General features: G+C 38.5%; 2 protein-coding genes across 3 annotated transcripts; one reads left to right on the top strand and one right to left on the bottom strand.

The window, feature by feature from the left end:
• Positions 1–4,113: 4,113 nt before the first annotated feature.
• disp2 (dispatched homolog 2 (Drosophila)) lies at positions 4,114–19,107 on the top strand. Of its 2 annotated transcripts, none has more exons than XM_058399067.1 (8): positions 4,114–4,347; positions 11,137–11,421; positions 11,629–11,658; positions 11,801–11,924; positions 12,123–12,250; positions 12,811–12,926; positions 13,071–13,168; positions 13,326–19,107. In XM_058399067.1, exons 1-8 carry the CDS (start codon positions 4,268–4,270, stop codon positions 16,812–16,814), a joined length of 4,350 nt encoding a protein of 1,449 aa, XP_058255050.1. In that variant the 5' UTR covers positions 4,114–4,267; the 3' UTR covers positions 16,815–19,107. The 2 variants fall into 2 exon arrangements, with proteins under 2 accessions (XP_058255050.1, XP_058255049.1); XM_058399066.1 differs by having other exon boundaries at positions 11,137–11,535.
• rpusd2 (RNA pseudouridine synthase domain containing 2) lies at positions 17,863–22,597 on the bottom strand. The gene is made up of 3 exons (XM_058399068.1): positions 21,842–22,597; positions 21,464–21,760; positions 17,863–20,099 (listed from the first exon to the last, which is right to left on the bottom strand). Exons 1-3 carry the CDS (start codon positions 22,595–22,597, stop codon positions 19,356–19,358), a joined length of 1,797 nt encoding a protein of 598 aa, XP_058255051.1. The 3' UTR covers positions 17,863–19,355.
• Between the last annotated feature and the right edge of the window lie 7 nt (positions 22,598–22,604).

The raw sequence follows: 22,604 nt of genomic DNA, 5'->3' as shown, positions 1-22,604 counted from the left end.
TGCCGTGCTGTATCATTACTGAGCACTTTATTAGGAACGCCTGTACACCTGCTCATTCATGCAATTATCCAATTAAATAATCATGTTACAGCAGCTGAGTGCATAATGTCATGGAGATGCAGGTCAACAATGTCAGTTCATTTTCATATCAAACATCAGAATTGGGAATCTCTTTTTTTTTTTTTTTTTTGACCGTGACAGCTTTGTTAGTGCCAGATGGTCAGGTTCAAGCATTTTATACAGTGTCCTGCAAAATACAATAGGCCATTAATTTATACAAACTTATTTCTTCTCTTTAACTCCAATTGTCATTACATGTTTTGGATATTGAGTTCACATTTATATGTTTTCAAAAAGTCAACATAAAGTAATCTGTTGTCTTGACTACTTCGAAGTGATCTTCAGGCTGATTTTTCTGGCATTTTTAAGGCAGCAGATGAAATTGTGTTTCTAAGTTTAGTCATCTTGATATGGCTTACAATGTGCTTATCTCCTGGGACTGTAATGCAGATTGGTGTCTAGAGTTAACACAGAATGGTGCAAAAAAATATCCAGTTAGCAGCAGTTCTGCAATGAAGCAGAAGCATATTGTTGGTGAAAGAGATCAAAGAAGGATTACCAGACTGCTTCAAGCTGAGAGGAAGGTACTCAAATATTCACTCTTTACAACCGTTGTGTGCAGAAAGCATCTCAGAATAAACAACACACCGAACCTTGAGGTGGATTGCTGACAACAGCAGAAGGCCATATCAGATTCTATTCCTGGCAGCAGAGAACAGGAATCTGAGGCAATAGTTAAAGTAGGCTCACTGAAACTGGACATTTGAAGATTGGAAAAACTGTCTGCTATAATGAATAGTAGTGCATTTCTGCTGTGCCATGCAAACAATAGGGACAGAACTGCCTAAATCCTTGGAGCCAACAGAAGTATTGTTGCTGACCATGTGTATCCTATTTTGGTGACAATTTACCATTAAAATGGATAATTCCAGAATTTTAATGCATCAGGTTACAAAGCATAAAAATTAAATATATAAATAAAGATAAATATACACCAATCAGCCATAACATTATGACCATCTGCCTAATATTCTGTTGGTCCCCCTTTTGCTGCCAAAACAGCCCTGACCCGTTGAGGCATGGACTCCACTAGATCCCTGAAGGTGTGCTGTGGTATATGGCACCAAGATGTTAGCAGCAGATCCTTTAAGTCCTCTAAGTTGTGAGGTGTGGTCTCCATGGATCAGACTTGTTTGTTCAGCACATCCCACAGATGCTCGATTGGACTGAGATCAAGTCAGTCCAAGTCAACACCTCAAACTCATTGTTGTGCTCATTAAACCATTCCATTTTTGGTTTGTGGAAAGGCACATTATCCTGCTGAAAGAAGCAACAGCTCTCAGGGAATTCAGTTTCCATGAAAGGGTGTACATGGTCTGCAACAATGCTTAGGTAGGTGATACGTGTCAAAGTAACATCCACATGGATGGCAGGACCCAAGGTTTGGGTGTTCCACAGGTAAGCGACACACACGCACCCGGTCATCCACATGATTTAAAAGAAAACGTGTTTCATCAGACAAGGACACCTTCTTCCATTGCTCCGTGGTCCAGTTCTAATGCTCATGTGCCCATTTTTGCCACTTTCGGTGGTGCACAGGGGTTAGCATGGGCACCCTGACTGGTCTGCTATGCAGCTTCATATGCAACAAACTGGACTGTGTATTCAGACAGCTTTATATCAGAACCAGCATTAACTTCTTTAGCAATTGGAGCAACAGTAGTCAGTTCACCACTTTTCCTTCCTTGGACCACCTTTGATAGATACTGACCACTGCAGACCAGGAACACCCCACAACAGCTGCAGTTTTGGAGATGCTCTGATGCAGTCGTCTAGCCATCACAATTTTGCCCTTCATCAAACTTTCACAAATTACGATTGCCCATTTTTCCTGCTTCTAACACATGAACTCTGAGGATAAAACAGAAAACATCTATCTATCTATCTATCTATCTATCTATCTATCTATCTATCTATCTATCTATCTATCTATCTATCTATCTATATAATATATATATATATATGTTTTCATGAACATGACAAGTTTAGAGATCTGCAGCATGTTCTTTTCAACATAAGATCTTGCAGCATGAATGTGCAGCTGCCAAGTTTGCTGCGATTATTCAGTCATGTCAACATGGTCCTATTATCTCAAAGAATGTTTTCTTGAAAATAATTTTTTCTTGAAAGAATGAAAAACTGAGCTTGTTCTGAAAACAACGGGAGTCCTACCCAGTAGTAGCACTGAGTTCCCAATGATCTACCCCAAGAGCATAAACCTTTGACCATAAAGTACACAGTTATATAGAAATTATTTATGATTTGGTGACCCCTAGATGAGGATGGGGTCTCTTTTGGGTTTCAAGGTTTCTTCCTCATATAGTCTCAGTTTTTCCTCACCACCATCAGCTATGGCTTGCTCATTAGGTATAAGATTATAAAGGTAAAATTAATATCCTAAACTGAAGTGAGTGGAAATGATACAGTCTGCAAAATAGTTTACAAATAAAAAGTAAAACTTAGTGCAATTAATGTGTCACATAATCTCTGTATAAACCAACCAGCTTTTTAAGGAACATACCTAAATATAATGCATAATGAAGATAAAGGAGTCTAAAAAGTTGGTAGGGTTCCAGCAAATGCCAGTGTGACGGCATTAGTCAGCAAAGCAAAAGGCCAAGGGTAACTCTGTAGGAGCTGGCGAGATGGACAGCTCAGACGGAAAAAGTTCACAAGGCAACCATTCCCTAATAACTCCACAAAGCTAAGTTTTATGGTAGAGTGGTGAGCCACACGAGTTCCACTTTGCAAAAATTAGAACATTTTGGAGACTCAGTAAACATATAAAGAAAGATTCTCTGATCTGAAGCTTAACTTTGGCTACATTTGATGGAAACCATACAATTCTTATCACTCTAAGAACACCTTCTTCACAGTGAAACATGGTAGTGGTTGCATCATGTTGTGCAGATGCTTTTTCATTAGCAAGGAATGACACAAGTGGTCAGAGTTTAGGGCAAGATGTATAGAACCAAATACTGGGCAATCCTAGAAGAAAACCTGTTTTTGTCTCCAGGTACAGAAAAAGGTTTCTGGGGGGCAGAGTTTCACCTTCCAACAGGATAATGACCCTGAGCATATGGTTCAAGCTACACTGGAGTGGTTCAACACCAAGAATCTAATGTGTTAGAATGGCCCAGTGAAAGCCCAATTTAAAAAAAATTTAAAAAAGGGCTGAAAAATTAATATTCCACAAAAGTCCCCATCCAGTCTGACAGAGCTTGACTAATTTTGCCAAGGAAAATTGCCAGAAATAACAGAATCCAGATGTGCAAAGCTGACAGAGTTGTATTTCATTGCTGTGGCCAGGAATTCATTTTAGAAATCCATTTATTTTTTGAACGGCTTATCCTTGGACTAGGAGCACAAGATGGGAGACATCCTGGATTGCACAATCCAATTTGCAATGCACAATCATGAACAATCACACACTTTAGCCAATTTAAAGATGCCAGTCAACTTCTATGCAAGTTGGAGAATGGCTTCATACTTTATGCTTTCTCAAACACAACTACAAAGGCCTATGAAGGAGGGGGTAAATAATTATGCAAGACACTACATGTAGTAATGAGCTTATCTGAATAAAAGCTATTTCTCTTGCTTAGGAAATTTACAGGGCATAACATTCATCTTACATTTGATCAGAAACTTTCATATAAGTTAGGAATTAGGAACTCAGTTTAACAAGTTGTGGGGCAGTGTTTAATAATTCACTTTAAAAAATCTATGTTTTTTTAATGTGGTTAAATACCCGGTTGATGCAGTACATGGAAAATCCTATGCTATTATTACAGTTAGCACCATCCTGTGCTGAACAGCGACCGCTCAGCTCCACCAATAGGAGACCGGCGCGAGCTCAGGCTCTATCTCCAATCGCTGTTCAGTCCCTACATGAGTGCACTACATCAGTACAGGAATAATGGCGTGTGAGCCATCCTTAGTACACTCTATGCTCTATAAGAAAGCAATTTGGAATTCAGCCACGGACCAGCCTGCAAACACACAGTTTATCCTCAACACGGAGACCGTGAACATCATTTAGAAACGGCTAGGTCACGCAGAATATAATAAATCTTTTTTATTTAAGCAGGGTATATGAAACAGCGAAAGGGTGATAGACATTAGGCTTCAAAAGTAGACTTTTAACATGGATGCCGTGTCCATTTGTGATGAGCGCTGTGTGATAAGTGAAATAAATCAGACGACGGCAGAGGGACCTGCTCCAAGGTAGGCTTCGGTTTCCTGCTTCTTGTGTGATTGAACTCTGTTACAAATGCGTTAATATTTCATTGTCTAACTTGACAACTAACTTGTAAATAATACGATTTACCCTTTGTTTACTACTGAACATGCAGCTGCTGCACGCACAGTGAAATGAATAAACCTGGTGAAAGTAATTGGTGTAATCTAATGCTCGCTTACCAATGAAAACAATTCTCCACATTGACAGCAACATAGAATAAAAAAAAATCTAGGTGCCTAGTTTGAAGTTTATTCAGATTTGAGAATATAATAGCCACCAAGTTTGTTTAGCAAAAAAAGCCTGGAGCTCTTTGGACAGCTCTTGAAATGTTCATTTATATCCAGCTGGATTTATAGAAACACTATATTTACAGCGCGTGCTGCAGTAGTACACTATTCATGTGACACCTATATACAATACAATGTAGTAGTAATGTTAAAATCATTTCAGCTTGCAAGGGGGAAATACAACAAGAATGAAATTACATAATGAGCTCAACTTCTTTCCCAAAGGAATAAATCTTTGATTCATGACATTGGTTAAGAGCAAAACCCAGTATAGTATGATTCAGCACAAGAAAACACTACCAGTGCCAAATGGATGAGTTACACAAAAGGCCTGTTGAGAAGCGTTAACTCATTACGTTGATGTATGATTTTCATAATAAGTACAGAGATACGTGTACCCTTAAGAGTTGTTCATTACGCTCACTGTAATATCATTACTTATGGAATAAGATTTACGTGACCAACCTTGCACCGTCTGAGATATTTTTGTGGGTATGGCAAGCTGTAATAATTTCAATGCTGTATCCACAACTTTATTATGATCTAGACAATACAATAGCAATTAAATATGAATAAGATAGCGAATTACAAGAGGGTGTTTAGCTTCGCATATCTGATATTCTACCACAGAGTGAAACCTCAAGTGAATACATTGCAAGAATTAAAATGTTCCACTCCATAGACACAGCAAATGATATATTCAGCGTGTTTTATTTTCCAATTCCCTTCCCATTCTTCTCCCAGGCTTAATAACATGCAGTCTGAAATTGAAAGTGTATTTGACCATTAAAATGAGTGTTTTGCTTAATGCATCAATACATCTATAATAAATAGCTTTTTCCCCCCTTTTTTACTAGTGAACAATTTCGTTTCAGCTGAGTAAACTGCAGCATTACTGTTCCCTTTCCTCTGATAGTGATAAATGACATGAAGTGATTAGGGAGAGGAGAGGTGCTAAGCAGATGGTAAGAGGACGACTCTTCGGCTCTGGTGGACAGGCTCCAGCAGTCACTGCAATGATTCATGTCTGAGCATGACTCTCGTAGGAGAAGCCTCGTCTCCGTTTGCGAGCGTGAGGCACGCACCTGGTCGCTTTCTGTCTAAACCTTTGATTTGTTCAATCTAAGGGCTTAGTGCTACATTATTATTTGGTCTTGTTTATGTTACTTAAAATGGCTGCTCACATCCTGTGCACATAAGAAAATGGCTTGAGCCCTTGAAGAATAATTTCAGTCAACAAGCAGGAAGATTAGTCTATTGAAAACGAGCTGAATCAGGATGAATTATGTATTCCGAGTAATCACACTGTTGTAGTGGCTGACATTTTCAGATTATTTGTTTATTCATCTTGAAGCATATTTCTCACTAATTCACTTTAGAATATTACATATTACATATTACAAAGCATATTACCCACATAGTACATAGTACTAATTGCTACGATTACTCAGTGGCTAGTGTGAGCATAATAAGGAACGGACAAGTGTGCATTTACAGAATGAAAGCACAAATTCTAGAGACTTAAAATTAAAAGGTCTTCTTAAATCATATCAATACAAGCAATGTGTATTCGTCTGGTTCACCACACAAATTGTGCAGTTTTGGAAGACCAGATTTCTAGGCTGCTTCTCTTTCTCTCTCACTGTATCAGCAATGCAGTAGCAAAAATTCCACAGAGCCACTGCTTCAACTGCCACGCAACATCAAGCCTCCTCGCTATTGTCATCTCCACCAAAAGCAGAAATCATGCTCATGCTGAGTTAGGCGCATGATTCTTGCAGCATGCAGCCTAGTCGTGGCAATGGTTAATATCTGATTAGCAGTGGAAATGAAGAAAATATTAAAGATATTTAAAAAAATATATTATACAGGTTAATTTGAAGCACACAAATACACCAGAACTATTACTACTTAATTGTTAAGGTCAAATTCATGACCTGCTTTATTATAACTAAATATTCTCATGGCTTTGTGATCTACAAAAGGGCTTTTCATTCTGCGCTTATCCTATCATGATTGTTGACACTGCAAACAGGCAAATAAGAACGTTAACTCAGGGTTTAGGAAGGTACAATGTGAAGCATTAGATAACCCCGGGTAAAGTATGAGCAGTGTGAAACGTGAAAAAGGATCCCATTTATCCAGAGTTTACAGTGACCCAGCCTTAACTATATCAAGTGTGAAAAGCCCTCAAGTGTAGTGCATGCAGCATAAACAGGTTGTCTGTGATATTTTTTAATATGTTACAACCCACCATTATCATAATTATTATATGTTTACTGGGTTCTTCTAGTATTTAGCTGTAATTGAAACTTAATACATAATAATAACAACACATAAAAACTCATAAAACAATATAATGATAAATGTTATTTATTATTTATAATATAAATGTTTTTGGTATATACGGCATACCTGAATGTTATGTGTTCTGTGAATGTAAGGTTCTGGAATAAAATATTCTATGGCTCCTATAACTAGTCAAAATATTAATATACACACATTGAAATAATGGAAAAAGATTAGAATAGTACAGTACAGTTCATGTGGTGGCCTAAAGCAAGTGTGAGCTCACTAAATAAGCGCTTAGTGTTTGCCAGTTAATACAGTTTTGTCCACTGAAATTTCATCCTTGGGTTCTGCTTGTATTTTAAGGCATAGAGTTCAGCACAGGTCAATAGCATCTCATACCAGAGATAAATAAAGCCAGGCTGGATTTCCAGATGAAATATGTGCACAGGAATGTCATTGGTTTTTTTTTCCTAATTACATGCATTACTCACAAGCTCAGTGATTTTGTATAGTGCAAAATTATAACAGTGCCATATGTAATGGGGATTTTCTAAGATTTTACAAGTTAATTGCCCTTACATGTGTAAGAAATATAACAAGACAATAGGAAAATAATGCATGGCTTTGTGACACGACTGTCTGATGTATTATTTCCCTATAACAGGATATCCTGAAGTGTTTTACTCCTCCTAGCACTAGGCAAAGTGATTTGCCAATAATTCCATTTATAAATTAAAACACACTGTGCATTTTAAACTTTTATAATTACATTTAATTCTTTGAAACAAGATAAGTTACTTTCTGTTATCAATTACGTCATAGCAGCTGTGAATGGCGGTTCCTTTAGTAGCCTTGTTTTTTCTTTCTCCTGAAGTTAATAGACAAAAAAATAAGCACAACTTGTGTTATTGAGAAGTCAGGAAGCTCTTTCTGCAAGATTTTTAAGTTAATGAGTATGGTTTTATTTAATGTATTTATTTATTGAAATACAACACACTTTCATTTATTAATTTAATATTATCTGTAGAATATCTGCCATACAAGATGCTGTGAATGACTTATTACTATAGACATTTTAATAAGATAAAATATTAAAATGAAAGCATTAATATAACCCCATGATTTGAATCACAGACAGCACTATTGTCAGAGCCATGCTGCAACAGAAAATTAATCAGCATCTTCTGACCAATCAGATTTGAGAATTCGAGAGCACTACTGTGGTATAACAGAGTACACACCAAAGTCGGTGTTTTACTCAGTGTAGGTGAACTCTGCTTGTTATTGTTTGTTCTAAGGCTCTCAGTGTAATAATGATGTATTTTCTCCTGTCAGGTGACAGCACAGCATGAACTTTCTTTAGATTCGGAAAATCCACTGCAGTACTTGCTGTATAAAGTGCCTAACCACAAAATTGCTGCAGAGCTGTCAGATCACCTTATTCCACTGTACTATTCTGTGGCTAAAGCAGCCCTACATAACACACACACACACACACAGACACAGTTGGTATTGGCAACAAGAAAGGCAGCGCAATAAGGTGCTGCACTGAGGGGGAGAAGAAAAGATGTGCAGCCAGATGGATTTGAGGAGATTTGGGAGAGACTGATTAAGACAAACAAGCAGACACATTGGATACAGCAGATAGAGTCAGATGCAGGCAGACTGAAGTGTTACTAGATCAGCAATGTGCTCTGAGGTGAGACTCAGTTCTGAAATGAAAGTTCTGTCAGTAAGAAAATTAATTATTATTGCACTGAAATTAATTTCATTTTTTTTTCCTGCTTAGTAGACTTGAAAATATGGGAATTATATATTGTAATTGTATCATTATTATGACATAGAGAGCTTGTTTGTTTCAAAGAAATACAGAACCTTGCAATAAGTAAATTAATCTGACATTAAACTAAATGGTGACTTGCTACTTCCTGTCCTGATAAGGACTAGATCCACAGCTTGCAGCTTTCCTCAGCATCTCTGTCCTGTTAATGTCATGTGACACAGTGAGATGAGCAACATATGGACAGACAGAAACTCTGTGCACTCTGTATTGAATGAAAGGAGCATGAACATGGGAGGTAGCGTCAACCTTATGCAAGTACAGAAATAAATGGGTTTGAATTAATTATATGGAAATACACAATCTATTCTTGTTTTCTTGCAATATATCTCATTCACATGACATCGTACATTTTGTGTGAATTCAGAAGGAAACATTTTTCAGAACAATGTCAGCCAAGATTTAGGTATAATATGTGCGGATTTTAAATTAAACGTCACTTAGGATTTATTCATTGTGATCTTTTAGAAACTACATGAAAATATAGCGAAGTCTAGAAACAATACATTTAAAAACTAGAATTGTAATTTAGTTTACTTTTTGTTTCTTTTGCCATTAAGAGTTCTAGCAAGAGAAGCAGAAGCAGTTGGAGTTTTATTTAACTGTCTCTTAGTGGAATTGAACCTTGAAGCAATACACTGATACTGTAGAGTCTTTTACTGCTTATCTATTTTAACCTGCTTGATTACATACACAATATTGTTTACTTACTCATACCTATAAGTTTTCAGAATGAAGTTTTACACTAGTGGTCCAAGGCAGTGGTTTTAATCTTAGGTCTTGATAAGCCATGCAGTAAACTATATTAAGCTGTCTTTCTTTAGAACATTTGGTAACCGATAGCCACAAAAATGTCAATTTAAAGCAAATGTTTTATGTTCCACACTCATATAAATATTGACATTGCTAAGAAAATTCAACTGACTTTGGGATTTTTTTAAGTAAGTTGAACTTTATAAAGAGAGAGCAGATACAGTAGCCTATGCAAAGACTAGTGAGTTTGCCATAAACAGGTGCATGCTGTTACCATGACGATAATATTTTTATAACACACACACACACAATGCAGGCATTTTAGAGACTCCAATCAGCCTATAAGCATGTCTTTGGACTGTGGGAGGAAACCAGAGCACCCGGAGGAAACCCACCAAGCACGGGGAGAACATGCAAATTCCACAAACACAGTGAGTGGGAGCGAGACTCGAACCCAGGACGCTGGAGGCAAACGTGCTAAGCACTAAGCCACCATGCCGCCTTGCCGATAACATTGCTGTTAAAAAACCCCAAATAAAAAAAATAAATAAATAAATAAATAAATAATGCTGTATAATCAACTGTTCAACCCGAGCCTAAAACCCAATAATAGATTAAATAATAAATATGTAAAATTTACCCTTTATAGTGCTCATTGAATGCTGCATTAATTTTTGTACATTTGACCACAGTGCTGAATATACCAGTAAATAAGTTAAAAATGTGCCTAGAATATTTCCTGCCGAGAATGAGAACAGCTACAGTAGCAGTTATCTATTCTTGATTTAACTGAACAATTCACAGCGAAATAATAAATATATATATATATATATATATATATATATATATATATATATATATATATATATATATATATATACAGTACAACACTAATTAAAAGAGAAATAATTGAATGTTTTTCTCGATTTAATGTTATTTAGAGTCACTCTCAGCAAGCAGGCTAGATGATTAGCTAGCTAGATTTACCCCCTTACCCCAAGATCCTGCCTCACTTATGCTTTAAAACAAAGGACTACCTATTATGACATTATGACAAAAGTGAATCTTTTAACATATAGAGTATTTTAAGTAATTAGTGGCTCACAGATCCAGTTTCCCAGTTTGATCCTGAGCTTGGGTTACTGCATACGCTGCATGCTTTTCCCATGTTTCCTCTGGGTTATCCAGTTTTCTTATATTATATAAACATGCAGGTATGCAGATTGGCTACACTAAATTGTAGTGTATTGTTTCTGAAACTAGACTACATTTGAGATACTTTCAATTGTTAACATGTCATTAGTTCAGTGTAGATGTAAAAATGTGATCCAGGATGTATTCCCACCACTACCCTGACCATTTTAATCAGTCCATGTACCTAAGTACTTTCAGCTTATTATGGGCTTAATTATTAGTTAATACGCTCTGTTGTGTGTGATGAAAGAAATAATAGCATAATGTTCTGCAAAGCACCTGAACTATGGTTTATCATAATATCTAGGGGGTCTGGTGTACTGGAAAACTAATTCAAATGAAATAATTTATAATAATTTAAAGGCTGTTGCTGAAAAGGTGTCGCTATTTTTCCTGTTTACGTGCAGTGAGATCCCGAAGGTGTCACTGTGTCCCCCAGACAGTGAGGATGCAGAGTCTCCTATGACTGACGTCCCCATAGATGGGGACCACATAAACCACCTGTCCACACCACCTTCCTCTTCTCAACTGTACGACCAAGTGTTGCAGAGTCACATGTACCAGTCACCTCGACTCAAGAGATGCCCATGCTGTGACCACCAGCAGCCAATCACAGACAATGCCTGTCTGAATCAAACAAACACGTCTTCTCACTCAGACTGCGCCAGCAATGCTATCAAGAGAGTTCACAGGTGCAGTCCCTTCCACCAGCCTATATGTCACAACACATTGCAGTGTCATTGGCTACAGGGATCACGTGATGGCAGTAACTACAAGCCTGTTCAGCATCATGTGGTGACAGTCAGGTTCAAAGCTTTTCTGAATGTTCTTCTGATTGATATAAATGTGAGCTTTCTGAGGTGTAAGAAAAATAAACATTAAGTTTATCTCTATTATAGGACTGAGAGACTCCACCGGATTCCAAAGAAGTAGGTGAACATAGTTTGTTAATATTGCATATATAATTTGTTGAAAAATAAATCAGAGAACCAGGTCAAGCCTGGTTTAAAAAAAAAAAGACCTTACTTCTAATCCAGTCATTTGTTAACAGCAATTGTTTTTGACTCCCAGCTACTCCCAGGTCATAGTGGAATACCCGATGACAGTTCTTATCTCATGTGCAGTAGTTCTCCTTGCCTTCTCCCTAGCAGGGATTTTGATTGGTCCCCTGCCAGATTTTTCTGATCCTTTAGCAGTAGGTACCTTTCTATTCATTGTGTAACATTTCCATCAAAATGAATATTACTTCTGGTCTCACAGAACACAGAAAATTGCATGTGTTCTCCAACAATATCATAGTAAATTGACCCTGCAAAATTTACCTTGTAGATTCATTTAATACATTTTCAAAGGGTAATTCTCCATTTCATCTGTCTCTGATGATCTATTACAGGGATTTGAACCACGTGGAACAGACATTGGGATTAAACTGGCAGCCTGGGCAAAGTTGCAGGAAAGTACTGGGCCTGGGAAAAAACTATCTCTGACATCTCTGCAGTTTGAGGACCAAAGTATAGCACGGTAATGTTCTCCTTGCCATGAGGGTACATAGTCCACCGCATTAGGAATAACTGTACACCTGCTTCTTTAAGCAATTATCCAATCATTCAATCATATGGTAATGCATTTAACCTTGCAAAAACAAGGTTTTGACATCTCAAGCCAGTCTGGTCATCATCCTCTGACCTCTCTCAGAACAAACCATTTCTGGTTATTTATATCTGGTTATATTCTGCCAGCAGAATATTTGCATACTGGATTTTGATTTTTTTTCATTTTGTACCATTCGCTCTACTGTGCTTAAAAATCCTAGCTGTTCATAGAAAATTCTAGATGATGTTCCAAAACAGTTGAAAACAATTGTTCATGCCAGCCTGTCTGAGACCAACAACCATGCTGATGAAACTGAGATTGTTGTTCTGTGTATTTTTATGCATTGCACTGCTACCACATGATTGGCTGATTGGATCATTACAAGAGTGAGTAGGTGTACAGGTGTTCCTAATAAAGTAGACATTCAGTGTATATACACAGAAATTCAATAGCATGCACAGTCATAAAATGTGTTATGTGTTATTCAGTGATCATGGTGCCTCCAGGGAAATCACCAGTAAATCCCAGCATCACTTAAGACATCGTTCAAGGAGAATGCTACATACAGATACTACTGAGAACGCCTATTTTTGCAATGATCCAGGTGAGGGGAAAAGGAATAAAAATACTGGTTTTAGTCATTTGCCACTGTCAATTAAATATGAAGCTAAGCAAGTATATTAGTAAATGGACTGTAGCATATAATAAAATATGCTGGTGTCTCTTTCTTCCATCTGTGCCCCTGCAGGAGATCGCTATGCCCAGCTGGTATTCCGCTCAGAAAACTCTGACAGTCTCTGGAGTCTGAAGGCAATCTATTCCATGTGTGACATGGAGCAAACCCAGGTAATCCAAATATGTTTACAAGACATTAAATATTATAAGACATTGCATATTTTCAGCAAAGTTTGGCACAATTTTATGTGAAGGTGTGATTTTACTCTTTATGCTCACCAGTCACTGAAGAAACTGAGAAAACCTAATGCCATCTTTCAAATTTCAGATCCGCTCAGATGCACACTTCAAAGAACTCTGTCAGGTAAAATTGGAGGCTGCTGGCACCAAGGGTAAGGGAGAGTGCTGTCCAAGCTGGTCCCTGGGGAACTTCTTGGCTCTCCTCAACAACGTCTCCTCTTGCTTCAGTCTAACAGCTCAGCAAGTGTCAGACAGTTTAGGCTTACTCAGATATTGTGCCCCTTACTACCATGATGGAAGCCTTGTTGCATCGTGTGCAGAGAGAAGCAAATACGGCTACTGTGCATCTGTCCCACATCCCTGCAAGCACTCTAGCATCATCTATCAGATTCTGCATTACCTGGTGGATAAAGATTTCCTGGGGCCTCAGACTGTTGAGTACCAGGTTCCATCCCTCAAATATAGTATCCTGTTCCTACCAATGGCAAAAGGAAATGCATTAATGGATATTTATCTAAACCATCTGGAAGGTCATGATCTAACATACAACAATACCACTGTAACAGGGATGGACTTGGGGATTAAGCAAAAGCTTTTCAAATATTACCTCACAAGAGACTCTGTCTACCCTATTCTCACAGTTCTTGCACTGCTATTTACAATGGCCTTATATCTTAGATCATTCCTTTTATCAGCTATGTCACTGGTTGCAGTCACGTTGTCGCTTTTGACATCTTATTTTTTCTACAAAGTTGTATTTGGACTATTGTTTTTTCCACTTCTGAATCTCATGGCAGTTCTTGTCCTTTTGGGAAGTTGCTCAAATCAAGCCTTCACCTTTAATGACTTCTGGAAGTCCCAACTGAGCCATAATCCTCCAGTTGCACTAGAAAAGAGAATCCACCACGTCTTACAAGAAATGGGGTACTTGATCTTGGTGTCTGGCTTGACATCCAGCATCACATTCTACTCAGGCTACATAAGTAGCATTACAGTGGTGAGGTGTTTTGCTGTGTATCTTGGTAGTGCCTCTTTAATCAACACACTTTTTGCTCTTGTTTGGCTCCCCTGTGCCATCGTTTTGCAAGAGCGACATGCTGCAGGTGCTTCTGCCACTGCTTCTAAGCCATCATGGAAGCCATGTTGCTCAAAAAATCCTGGTGGATTTTGGGACACAAGTTCAAGGAAGCGGTGCCTTTTCACAATGGGACAGAAATTTCGGGGTCTAAAACGTGGACTCTCTGACACATCAAATTTGATTTTCTTAAAAGTCCTACCCTGTGGTGTGGTTAAGTTTCGATACATATGGATATGCTGGTTTGCAGTCCTGGCTGCAGGAGGAATTTATATCTCATGTGTAGACCCTGGAATGAAGCTACCAACCTCAGACAGTAAGGCAACTCAGCTGTTTCGCTCCAGTCATCCATTTGAAAGGTATGATGCAGAATACCGCCATCAGTTCATGTTTGAGCGAATGAAACAAGGAGAAGATGAGCCTATGACCATGACCCTCATCTGGGGAGTCACCCCAGCTGATGGTAATGATCGTTTCAATCCAAGAAGCAATGGCTCCTTTACCATGGACCCAGAATTCAATATAAGCAGTTCTGAAGCCCAAATGTGGTTACGGAATCTATGTGGAAAAATTAGAAACCAGAGTTTTTATTCAGCATCACCAGCAGAGCAAGAAGCATTGGAAGACAATACCTGCTTTGTGGAAGATTTAATTCAGTGGGTATCTGTTCGCCGTTGTTCTGAAAGCGAGGATGCTTTCAGTTTCTGCTGCAACAATTTTACGTTCCCCTACCCTCCTAGTGTTTTCGAGCGGTGTCTCAAAATGATGGTGGAAAAACAACAGGCAGAACCGCGTTCACCTAGGAATGGGGGCCTTCGATATGATTCACAAAATCAAATTGCTGCCCTTGTTGTGGTATTTAAGACCTCACAGCTTTACAGCTTTAACTTCAACAGGACTTCAAATTTCTACAAACAAATCACGGCTTGGTTCAATAGCGAGATTTCTAGCGCTCCACCTGGACTACAGAAAGGCTGGTTTGTGAGCCAATTATTGTTATATGACCTCCAGCAATGTCTGAGCTCAGAGACATTAGTAGTGGCAGGCATTTCTGTAGCCCTTACATTTGCATCACTTCTGCTCACCACTTGGAATATACCATTAAGCATTTATGTGACGTTTGCTGTTGGGGGGAGTGTTTTTGTTACTGTTGGCCTGCTTGTGCTTTTAGAATGGCAGTTAAATAGTGTGGAAGCACTGTTCATTTCGGCTGCGGCAGGTCTCTCTGTTGACTTTGCAGCCAATTATTGCATTTCCTACTGTCTGGCCCCACACACTGACAGATTGGGTAGGGTCGCATATTCTCTGAAGAAAATGGGTTGTCCAGTAGCCACAGGTGCAGGAGCATACTTTTGTGTTGGGATTATAATGCTACCTGCAACTGCACTGCTTTTCCGGAAACTTGGAATATTTCTCCTTCTGGTAAAGTGTGTGGCATGTGGTTTTGCCACTTTTTTCTTTCAGTCACTTTGTTGCTTCTTTGGTCCTGAGAAGAACTGTGGGAAAATAATCATACCATGTGCAAAAGAGAGAGCCACAGAAAACATACCACCATCTTGTTCAGGTGCTGAAGCTGGAAACAACAACCCATCAGCTAATGGTACGTTTGGCTGTGGCACTGGAACGGGATCACAAACAAGAAGAAATTATAATAAAGAAAGTGGCAGAGCATTCTTGTGCCCCAATCAGCACCACCACAGGCAACACCAGTCAAGGCTAGGGAGGGAGCCTGAGCAGTATGAGCTGCAACCCCTTGCCTGTCATCTAAGTGACAGCTTTGAAAATAGCACTTGCACCAGCAAGCTGTCCAACAGACCTTCTGTTCTTTCAGATGACATTGAGTTCTGTGGGCTCAGTCCAAAGCGATATTATGACAGGATTAGCACTGAATCTGTGAATGAGGATATATGCAGCAGGCACCTCAAAGGTTGTGACACTCATCAAGCTGTCCAAACCTCATCCCCTTACAAAGGAAATAAAATGAGACCCACAGTAGTACCTCCAGATGATAAAGCAAAGGAAAAGCGTTTGTGCAAGAAATGCCATAGTGGCCCTGGTATTAAACTATGGAATGTCTCCTTGTCGTCCTCTAGCATGGAAGATATCACGGTCACAGAGACCGTAAATGAGACTACTAAAAGGTCGCTCTCTATGGATGGGGCCTATAGATGTCACGAACATAAAAGACTTTTGTCTTGTCAATCTCAGAGTTCCATCGAGGGGCTTGAAGATTCTAACGAGACATGTTTGAGTGACATTGAGCCAGCAGTCTCGGTTGCACCACCCACTGTGACTGAAGGAGAGCTGCGACCTGGTCACCTCAATGGCAAGAGAGATACTTTGCGTCTGTCTCTGAGAGAAACAGTGTATGACCCAGGCTCTCCAGGGTCTGGAAGGAGGCGGACAAGTCAAAGCGATCTACCTGTAATATTGCCAAACAGTCAACCGGATTTACCTGATGTTTGGATCAAGAGGGATGGAAGAAATGAGGACAGCAGCTGATTCAATGATTAAATGAGAGAACTCTTACGTTTACCACCATGTTAAATCCTAAACGTCAGTAATTGAGGAGGACTTGTACAGCACATCTGATCATATCTGTAAATGCTTACTAAACACAACAGATCTGTAAATCAGCAATTATATAGGTCCCATGGTATACTGAGTCTTTTTTTAATTGAATTCATGTCACACTGCTACCTGCAATGATTTTACGGTACATTTTACTCTATGGACAGATGCACTTGCATGTCACAGACACTACACAGATGTTTGATGGCGCTTGGGTTGCTATTTCATAATACAAATATTGTACATATTTTCAAAGGATTATGGTGCATCAGAGCAGATTACTTAAATCTTACATAAAAGCAATTTCTTTATTCAATTAAATATTCTAGATAAGGAATAGGCATAATAGGGATCTACAAATGTAGTTCACTTTATTTCATTTGAAACAATCCATATGGAAAATAGATATCGATCATGCTAATGGCTTGTAGGACACAAGGTATTGTCTTGATACTATTAATGTCTACAAGTTGTTTATACCAGGCATAACTGGATTTTCCACCAAGTGCACCTGCCTTTAAAGAAGCAATAATTTGGCTTCACATGTGGTGAAGGAAGTGTAGGAACTGAATCTGGAACATAATACAAAACAAAATACGCAACTAATTTTGAGTCTCCACAGGATCTCAGAGCTTCCCAGTTAATGGGTTCTTTACTACAAGGATTTATGTCTTTGACAAAATATTTAATTTTTATTCTTAATTTAAATTACCAGAGTATTTTAAAGTACTTTTCTGTTTTCTCTGGGGCAGGTCTTGTGACTGGCATTGTATTTATATGTTTATTTTGCTCAGACCTCTGCTGAGCTAAAAGTCAATAGTTTTTATTTAAATTTTTATTGCCCTCAAATATAATGAATTATTTATTGTTTTAAATGTCAGAAGACTTTACCAGAACTGTATTTGATGTATTACGATCTTTCTACTTATACATTGTGCTTGCTACTTAACTTATATCAGATTTATAGCTTTATTTTGTAAAAAAAAAAAGAAAAAAGAAAAGAGTGTTAAAGATCAACAGTGTTAAATCAACATATCAAATCTACAAATAAATAAAGCCATACATTCGTTAAAATAGTTAAGGTTCTGTTAACCCATTAAATTTGTTTCATGATAAATGGACCAAGAGAAATGATCTAACATAACTTGGAATAAAATCGTACTCGTTTATTGGCAAAGAAATTTGTTCATTATCCAAATGTTGTTACTAAAACATTCCATAGCTGATGTCCTGATTTCCTGTGCTGTATTAACTTTTCATAAGATAACATCTACGTAAAAGAGGAAGTTTTATTTGGTGTCTTGGAATATCTAAATGGATGATTGTTAAGTAAATACCTGTTTTTATGAGAATAGGTTGGTTTAAAATCAATTTATTTAGAAATGTTTGTCTGAAACACAACATGATGGTGAGAAAACCAATATCCCAGTTATAAATGTACTATGAAAGTAGGTTGAAAATTTGTACAGTCTTTTGAAAAGCTTTGAAAAACTTTTCAACTTGATGTTGAGATGTTTTCATCCCATTTACCCGTGACAAAATGCAATCTTTATCGTTAAACTTCTGTCATCAGAGTTATATAGCTACCAAGTCAGTCAACTAATATCTATATCTATGCCATTATTTGTTCGAATGTTGTACGATCACTAGAGTACCGAGACTGGTTTTCTTTCTGTGAAGTGTGGTGCTATGTCGTGTGAGACTTGGTCACTTTCTGAAATCATTTTTTACTTAACATATAATTGTTTAGTCACTACAGAATGACTATGGAATGTAAAAAAAAGAAAAGATAAAAAGCCATTTAACAAAAAAAGAAAAATCATATATACACTTTTAATTAAAGAATCTGATCCTTTGCCATACTTGTTCCACTAGTGCTGCTGGTCAATTTCTCAAACATTCACACTTGTTGAATATCCTTCGCAATCAATTTACTACATTTTATTCAAGTGAGGTCAATGTTATTTCAGTATGCCAGCAACCATGTCTGGAATGCAAAATGTCTGGAATGCTGTCGTACCTTTCTAGTGTACAAAGTGCCAAATGAAAAAAGAAAAAAAAAAAGTAATAATTGTTTGTTATAAACAAAGTGATGTCACGTTTGAGAAACATGATGTTCTAAAATTGTTTTATGTGGATATGTGATGTCAGATTTAAAAGTATTAAGAATGAACTGTTATGTAAATGTGACTGAGAAAGTCAATAAAGATTTATATTTTATTGAGCCATGATCTGGATCGCAGAAAAAATGCAAGTGTCTCCATAACTTCATATAGTGGTATCTCCATTTCCGATGACTTTTTTTTACTTAGCTTTTTGGATGGATACAGAAATTTTCACAAAGTTTAGACCACAGATCTTATTTTAAATGCAAATCCAAATGCCAGCCATTTCCATTCACTAATTTTTACAGATTAAATATTCTTAAAGAACAGGAAATAATCTAAAAAAAAAAACAACAATTTTCAAACTTCAATTCTGCACCCAGTCTTCTTTAGCCCAGTCAGGCACTTGTGTGGAATACTCAAAATCAGGCCCCTTGTAGCGTAATGCATGCAGGTACATGACCAGCTCCTTCTCTGTAGGGTCAGGTCGGACAATCTTACATTCCGAACATAAATGATCTCGGACTACCTTGGTCTCTCTTGCAGTTCTGGATAATTCCTCATTCCTCTCAGTTGCCTGTGTAATATTCGTTTCTGCTTCCTTGTCATTTGAAGTTGATTCTTCACATGTAGTGTTTTCAGATTCAGCCGTGACAGTCAGCTCATTGTTAACCGGAGCACTGCCTGCATCAGGCTCGCTCTTTCCGGGTAACACTTCATCAGAGATATCCAAGAGGTGCAAACTCTCCTTGGAACGATGCTCCTCAATAAGAGCTTCCAGCAACTCCTGATCATTTTTACCCACCAGGCCTCCCTTGCCTCTGTTCGGACCCCAAGCGGAAGAGCCATAAATGGGGTCATTGAGGATGGGGAAGCCGAGATACTGGAGATGTACGCGGATCTGGTGTGTGCGTCCGGTGAGTGGGAGACAGCGCACCACGCTAGAGTGTCCGTTATAGCTGAGTTTCTGGAAAACTGTGCGTGAGTCTTTGCCTTTGGGATCCACTCTGCAGAGACCCACCTTGAATGAGACTACCAGAATCGGTTCTTCACACACAACCTCGCCGTCAGGAAACTCCCCCTCCACACGACAAACATACTCCTTCTCCAACTGTATAGTAAGTAAAGGAAAAGATATAATTGCACGGAAACCTGTTCACAGACGATCTACAGTATATACACTGTACAGTCTATACAAATGAATGCAAATATTTTTATCTGCTCTACTTGTAACATTCCTGGGGCAGTAATTAAACTTCTGTTTTTTTTTACATACTATATGCTCCAGCACAAAAACATGACATTTTCCCACACACCTCCAGTGAAATCTGATTTGCTACAAAAGTGCTGATATTTCTCAACATGGCCTGTTTCTTCAAATATAACATCAGTAATTTAAAAATCTGTGAACCTGACCAGTATACAGTTGAGATAAACATAATGAGCGAATCTTTAAAGTGTGCACACCATTTTGTTATTAGGTATGATGCAGTGTTCAGAATCAACCAATCACATTCAATCTAACATTTAATACTTATAAATACGCAACTGACATCAGTTAAATTCACTGAATAAGCTGAAATAAAATCCAGCCGTTACTGTAGGATTTTCCTGACACCATCTTGGTAACAATCACCTGGAAAGGTCATGGGTCATAAAGAAGGATCACTCTGTCAAAAAGTCAGGATAGGGTCAGAAAAAATGGTTCAAAGACACTGGATATACCAAGGTGTTTATGTTCAGACCATAGTTGAACTTTTTGGCCATAATAACAAAAGATATGGTTAGGGGGGAATAGCACATAAACAAAAGAACACCATCCTGAGGGTAAAGCATGGTAGTGGCAGCATCATGCTTTTGTGCTGCTTTTCTTCAGCTGGTACTGGGGCTTTCATTCAAAATGGAAGGAATCATAAATATCTCCAAATAGCAATTCCAAAAAACAACGTTGGAGCACAACCTTAAAGGTTCTGCTAAAGCACTTAAGATGAAGAATATCTTCAACATGTCAGCATGACAATGCCCCAAAGCACACTTCCAGATCTACAAGCTCAAGGATTTGGAATGGTCTAGCCTCCATATCCAATCTAAAACCTGTGTGGTGACCTGAAAAGGACTGTTCACAGGAGATGTACGGCCCATTTAATTGCTTGAGACAAAATATTCACAACTGACACTTACCCAAAGATAAAGATGCTTAACCAAGACGTTTAGGGGTGTGCACACTTATTCAACCAGATTCATTGTACATTTTTCCCTAAAATGATTCTCATTGTTTTTCTACTGTAATATAAAAGGTGCAAATTCACAACATTTAATTTGTCATGATTAACTTAGTTTAGTTTTCACACATCACAAAAACCTGCTAGGAGTGTGTACACTTTTTGTCATCCACTGTATGTAGTTTTTCATAGGGAAAAATGACCATTACTACCAAGTTAAAAGCTCTTGACCAGGAGGTTATGATGGCTTCACCTGTCGTTCCCGAACCATCTGGTCCAATTTCTTGGATGTCTCCAGTGTGCGAGCAAACAGCAGGATGCCTGAAGTGAGACGATCGAGGCGGTGCACGGTGTGAAGGCCACAAAGACCTTTCTCTTTCCCCAGAATGAATATGACGGTGTTATGGCGATAACGGCCACATGGATGGACAGGAAGAGAAGCGGGTTTGTCCACCACCACCACCTCACCATCGTCCACCAAGACCTGCAGTGGCTGCCCATTAACAGGGGGCTCATGGCGATGCACAGTGTTCCTCATGAAGTCATTGTTCTGTGGAGTACAAAAAACAAAACCTTAAAACCCAACAATCCTCCTTTTAGTGATAATACATGGTTACATCACATACCTTACCTTCAGTGTTATATTTAAGTCATCTAGAGGTGTTTCATTCAGTCGAATACGTCCTTCTTTAACTGCTTTCTTGTAGTAGTCTAATGGTTCTGCACGAAATTCACTGCTGAAAACCTCCAGTAGTGTTTTACCGATCCAACGACCCTTGCAGTAAGTCTTAAAATCGAAATAATACGGATGCACTTTCCTAAGTCCTCCCTCAAAATAGTACGAGGTTTCTGCGAAGTGTTCTTGGTTAAAACTTACTCCGGGATTGCGTTTTTGTGGTGGAGGAACATATCGATCACCAGGTTTCATCTGTTTGCTTCCCTTTCGCTTCTTACCCCGTTTGTTTACCCCATGTTCTTCTTCAGGGTCGTCGCTTTTCCTTTTCTTGCAGCTTTCCTGTACTTCTTTGCTCTCACTCACGCTTAGATCTTGTTCCTTTTCTATTTCTAATTCATTGTTCAACCCCTTCTCCATGATGCTGAACCTTGCTCTGAAAACACTGACCGCGGTGTGGAAATCTCGCCTGGGATGTTTATATTCCGTAATATTTCTAATAACTTCGATTTCATCCAGCAACACAGAAACGTCACCCGGTACACGTCTCCTTTTAAAACAATTATTATGCCGTAAGAGTCTATGTACACCTCTTAACACAGGTAGACCGATCGCGCTACCATGCCGTGCTGACATGCCCGTGTGTGTGTGTGTGTGTGTGTGTGTGTTCTGTCGCAGACTGATGACATCACGCGTAACCTCGCAGAGCCACATGATAACT

The sequence above is a fragment of the Hemibagrus wyckioides genome, linkage group LG09, assembly GCF_019097595.1.
Source record: "Hemibagrus wyckioides isolate EC202008001 linkage group LG09, SWU_Hwy_1.0, whole genome shotgun sequence".
Classification (NCBI taxonomy): domain Eukaryota; kingdom Metazoa; phylum Chordata; class Actinopteri; order Siluriformes; family Bagridae; genus Hemibagrus; species Hemibagrus wyckioides.
Note: the sequence above shows the minus strand (reverse complement) of the source record. Positions and strands in the feature narration are given on the sequence as shown.

What these genes read in the sequence shown, in the direction of transcription:
- rpusd2 (XM_058399068.1), bottom strand. Translation starts at nt 22,597, where the DNA reads ATGTGGCTCTGCGAGGTTACGCGTGATGTCATCAGTCTGCGACAGAAC. An exon ending in ACTTAAATATAACACTGAAG is followed by an intron (nt 21,761 to 21,841) that starts GTAAGGTATGTG and finishes TGTACTCCACAG; the next exon opens with AACAATGACTTCATGAGGAA. An exon ending in AGATGGTTCGGGAACGACAG is followed by an intron (nt 20,100 to 21,463) that starts GTGAAGCCATCA and finishes CTTACTATACAG; the next exon opens with TTGGAGAAGGAGTATGTTTG.
- disp2 (XM_058399066.1), top strand. Translation starts at nt 4,268, where the DNA reads ATGGATGCCGTGTCCATTTGTGATGAGCGCTGTGTGATAAGTGAAATA. An exon ending in GAGGACCAAAGTATAGCACG is followed by an intron (nt 12,251 to 12,810) that starts GTAATGTTCTCC and finishes TGTGTTATTCAG; the next exon opens with TGATCATGGTGCCTCCAGGG. An exon ending in CTATTTTTGCAATGATCCAG is followed by an intron (nt 12,927 to 13,070) that starts GTGAGGGGAAAA and finishes GTGCCCCTGCAG; the next exon opens with GAGATCGCTATGCCCAGCTG.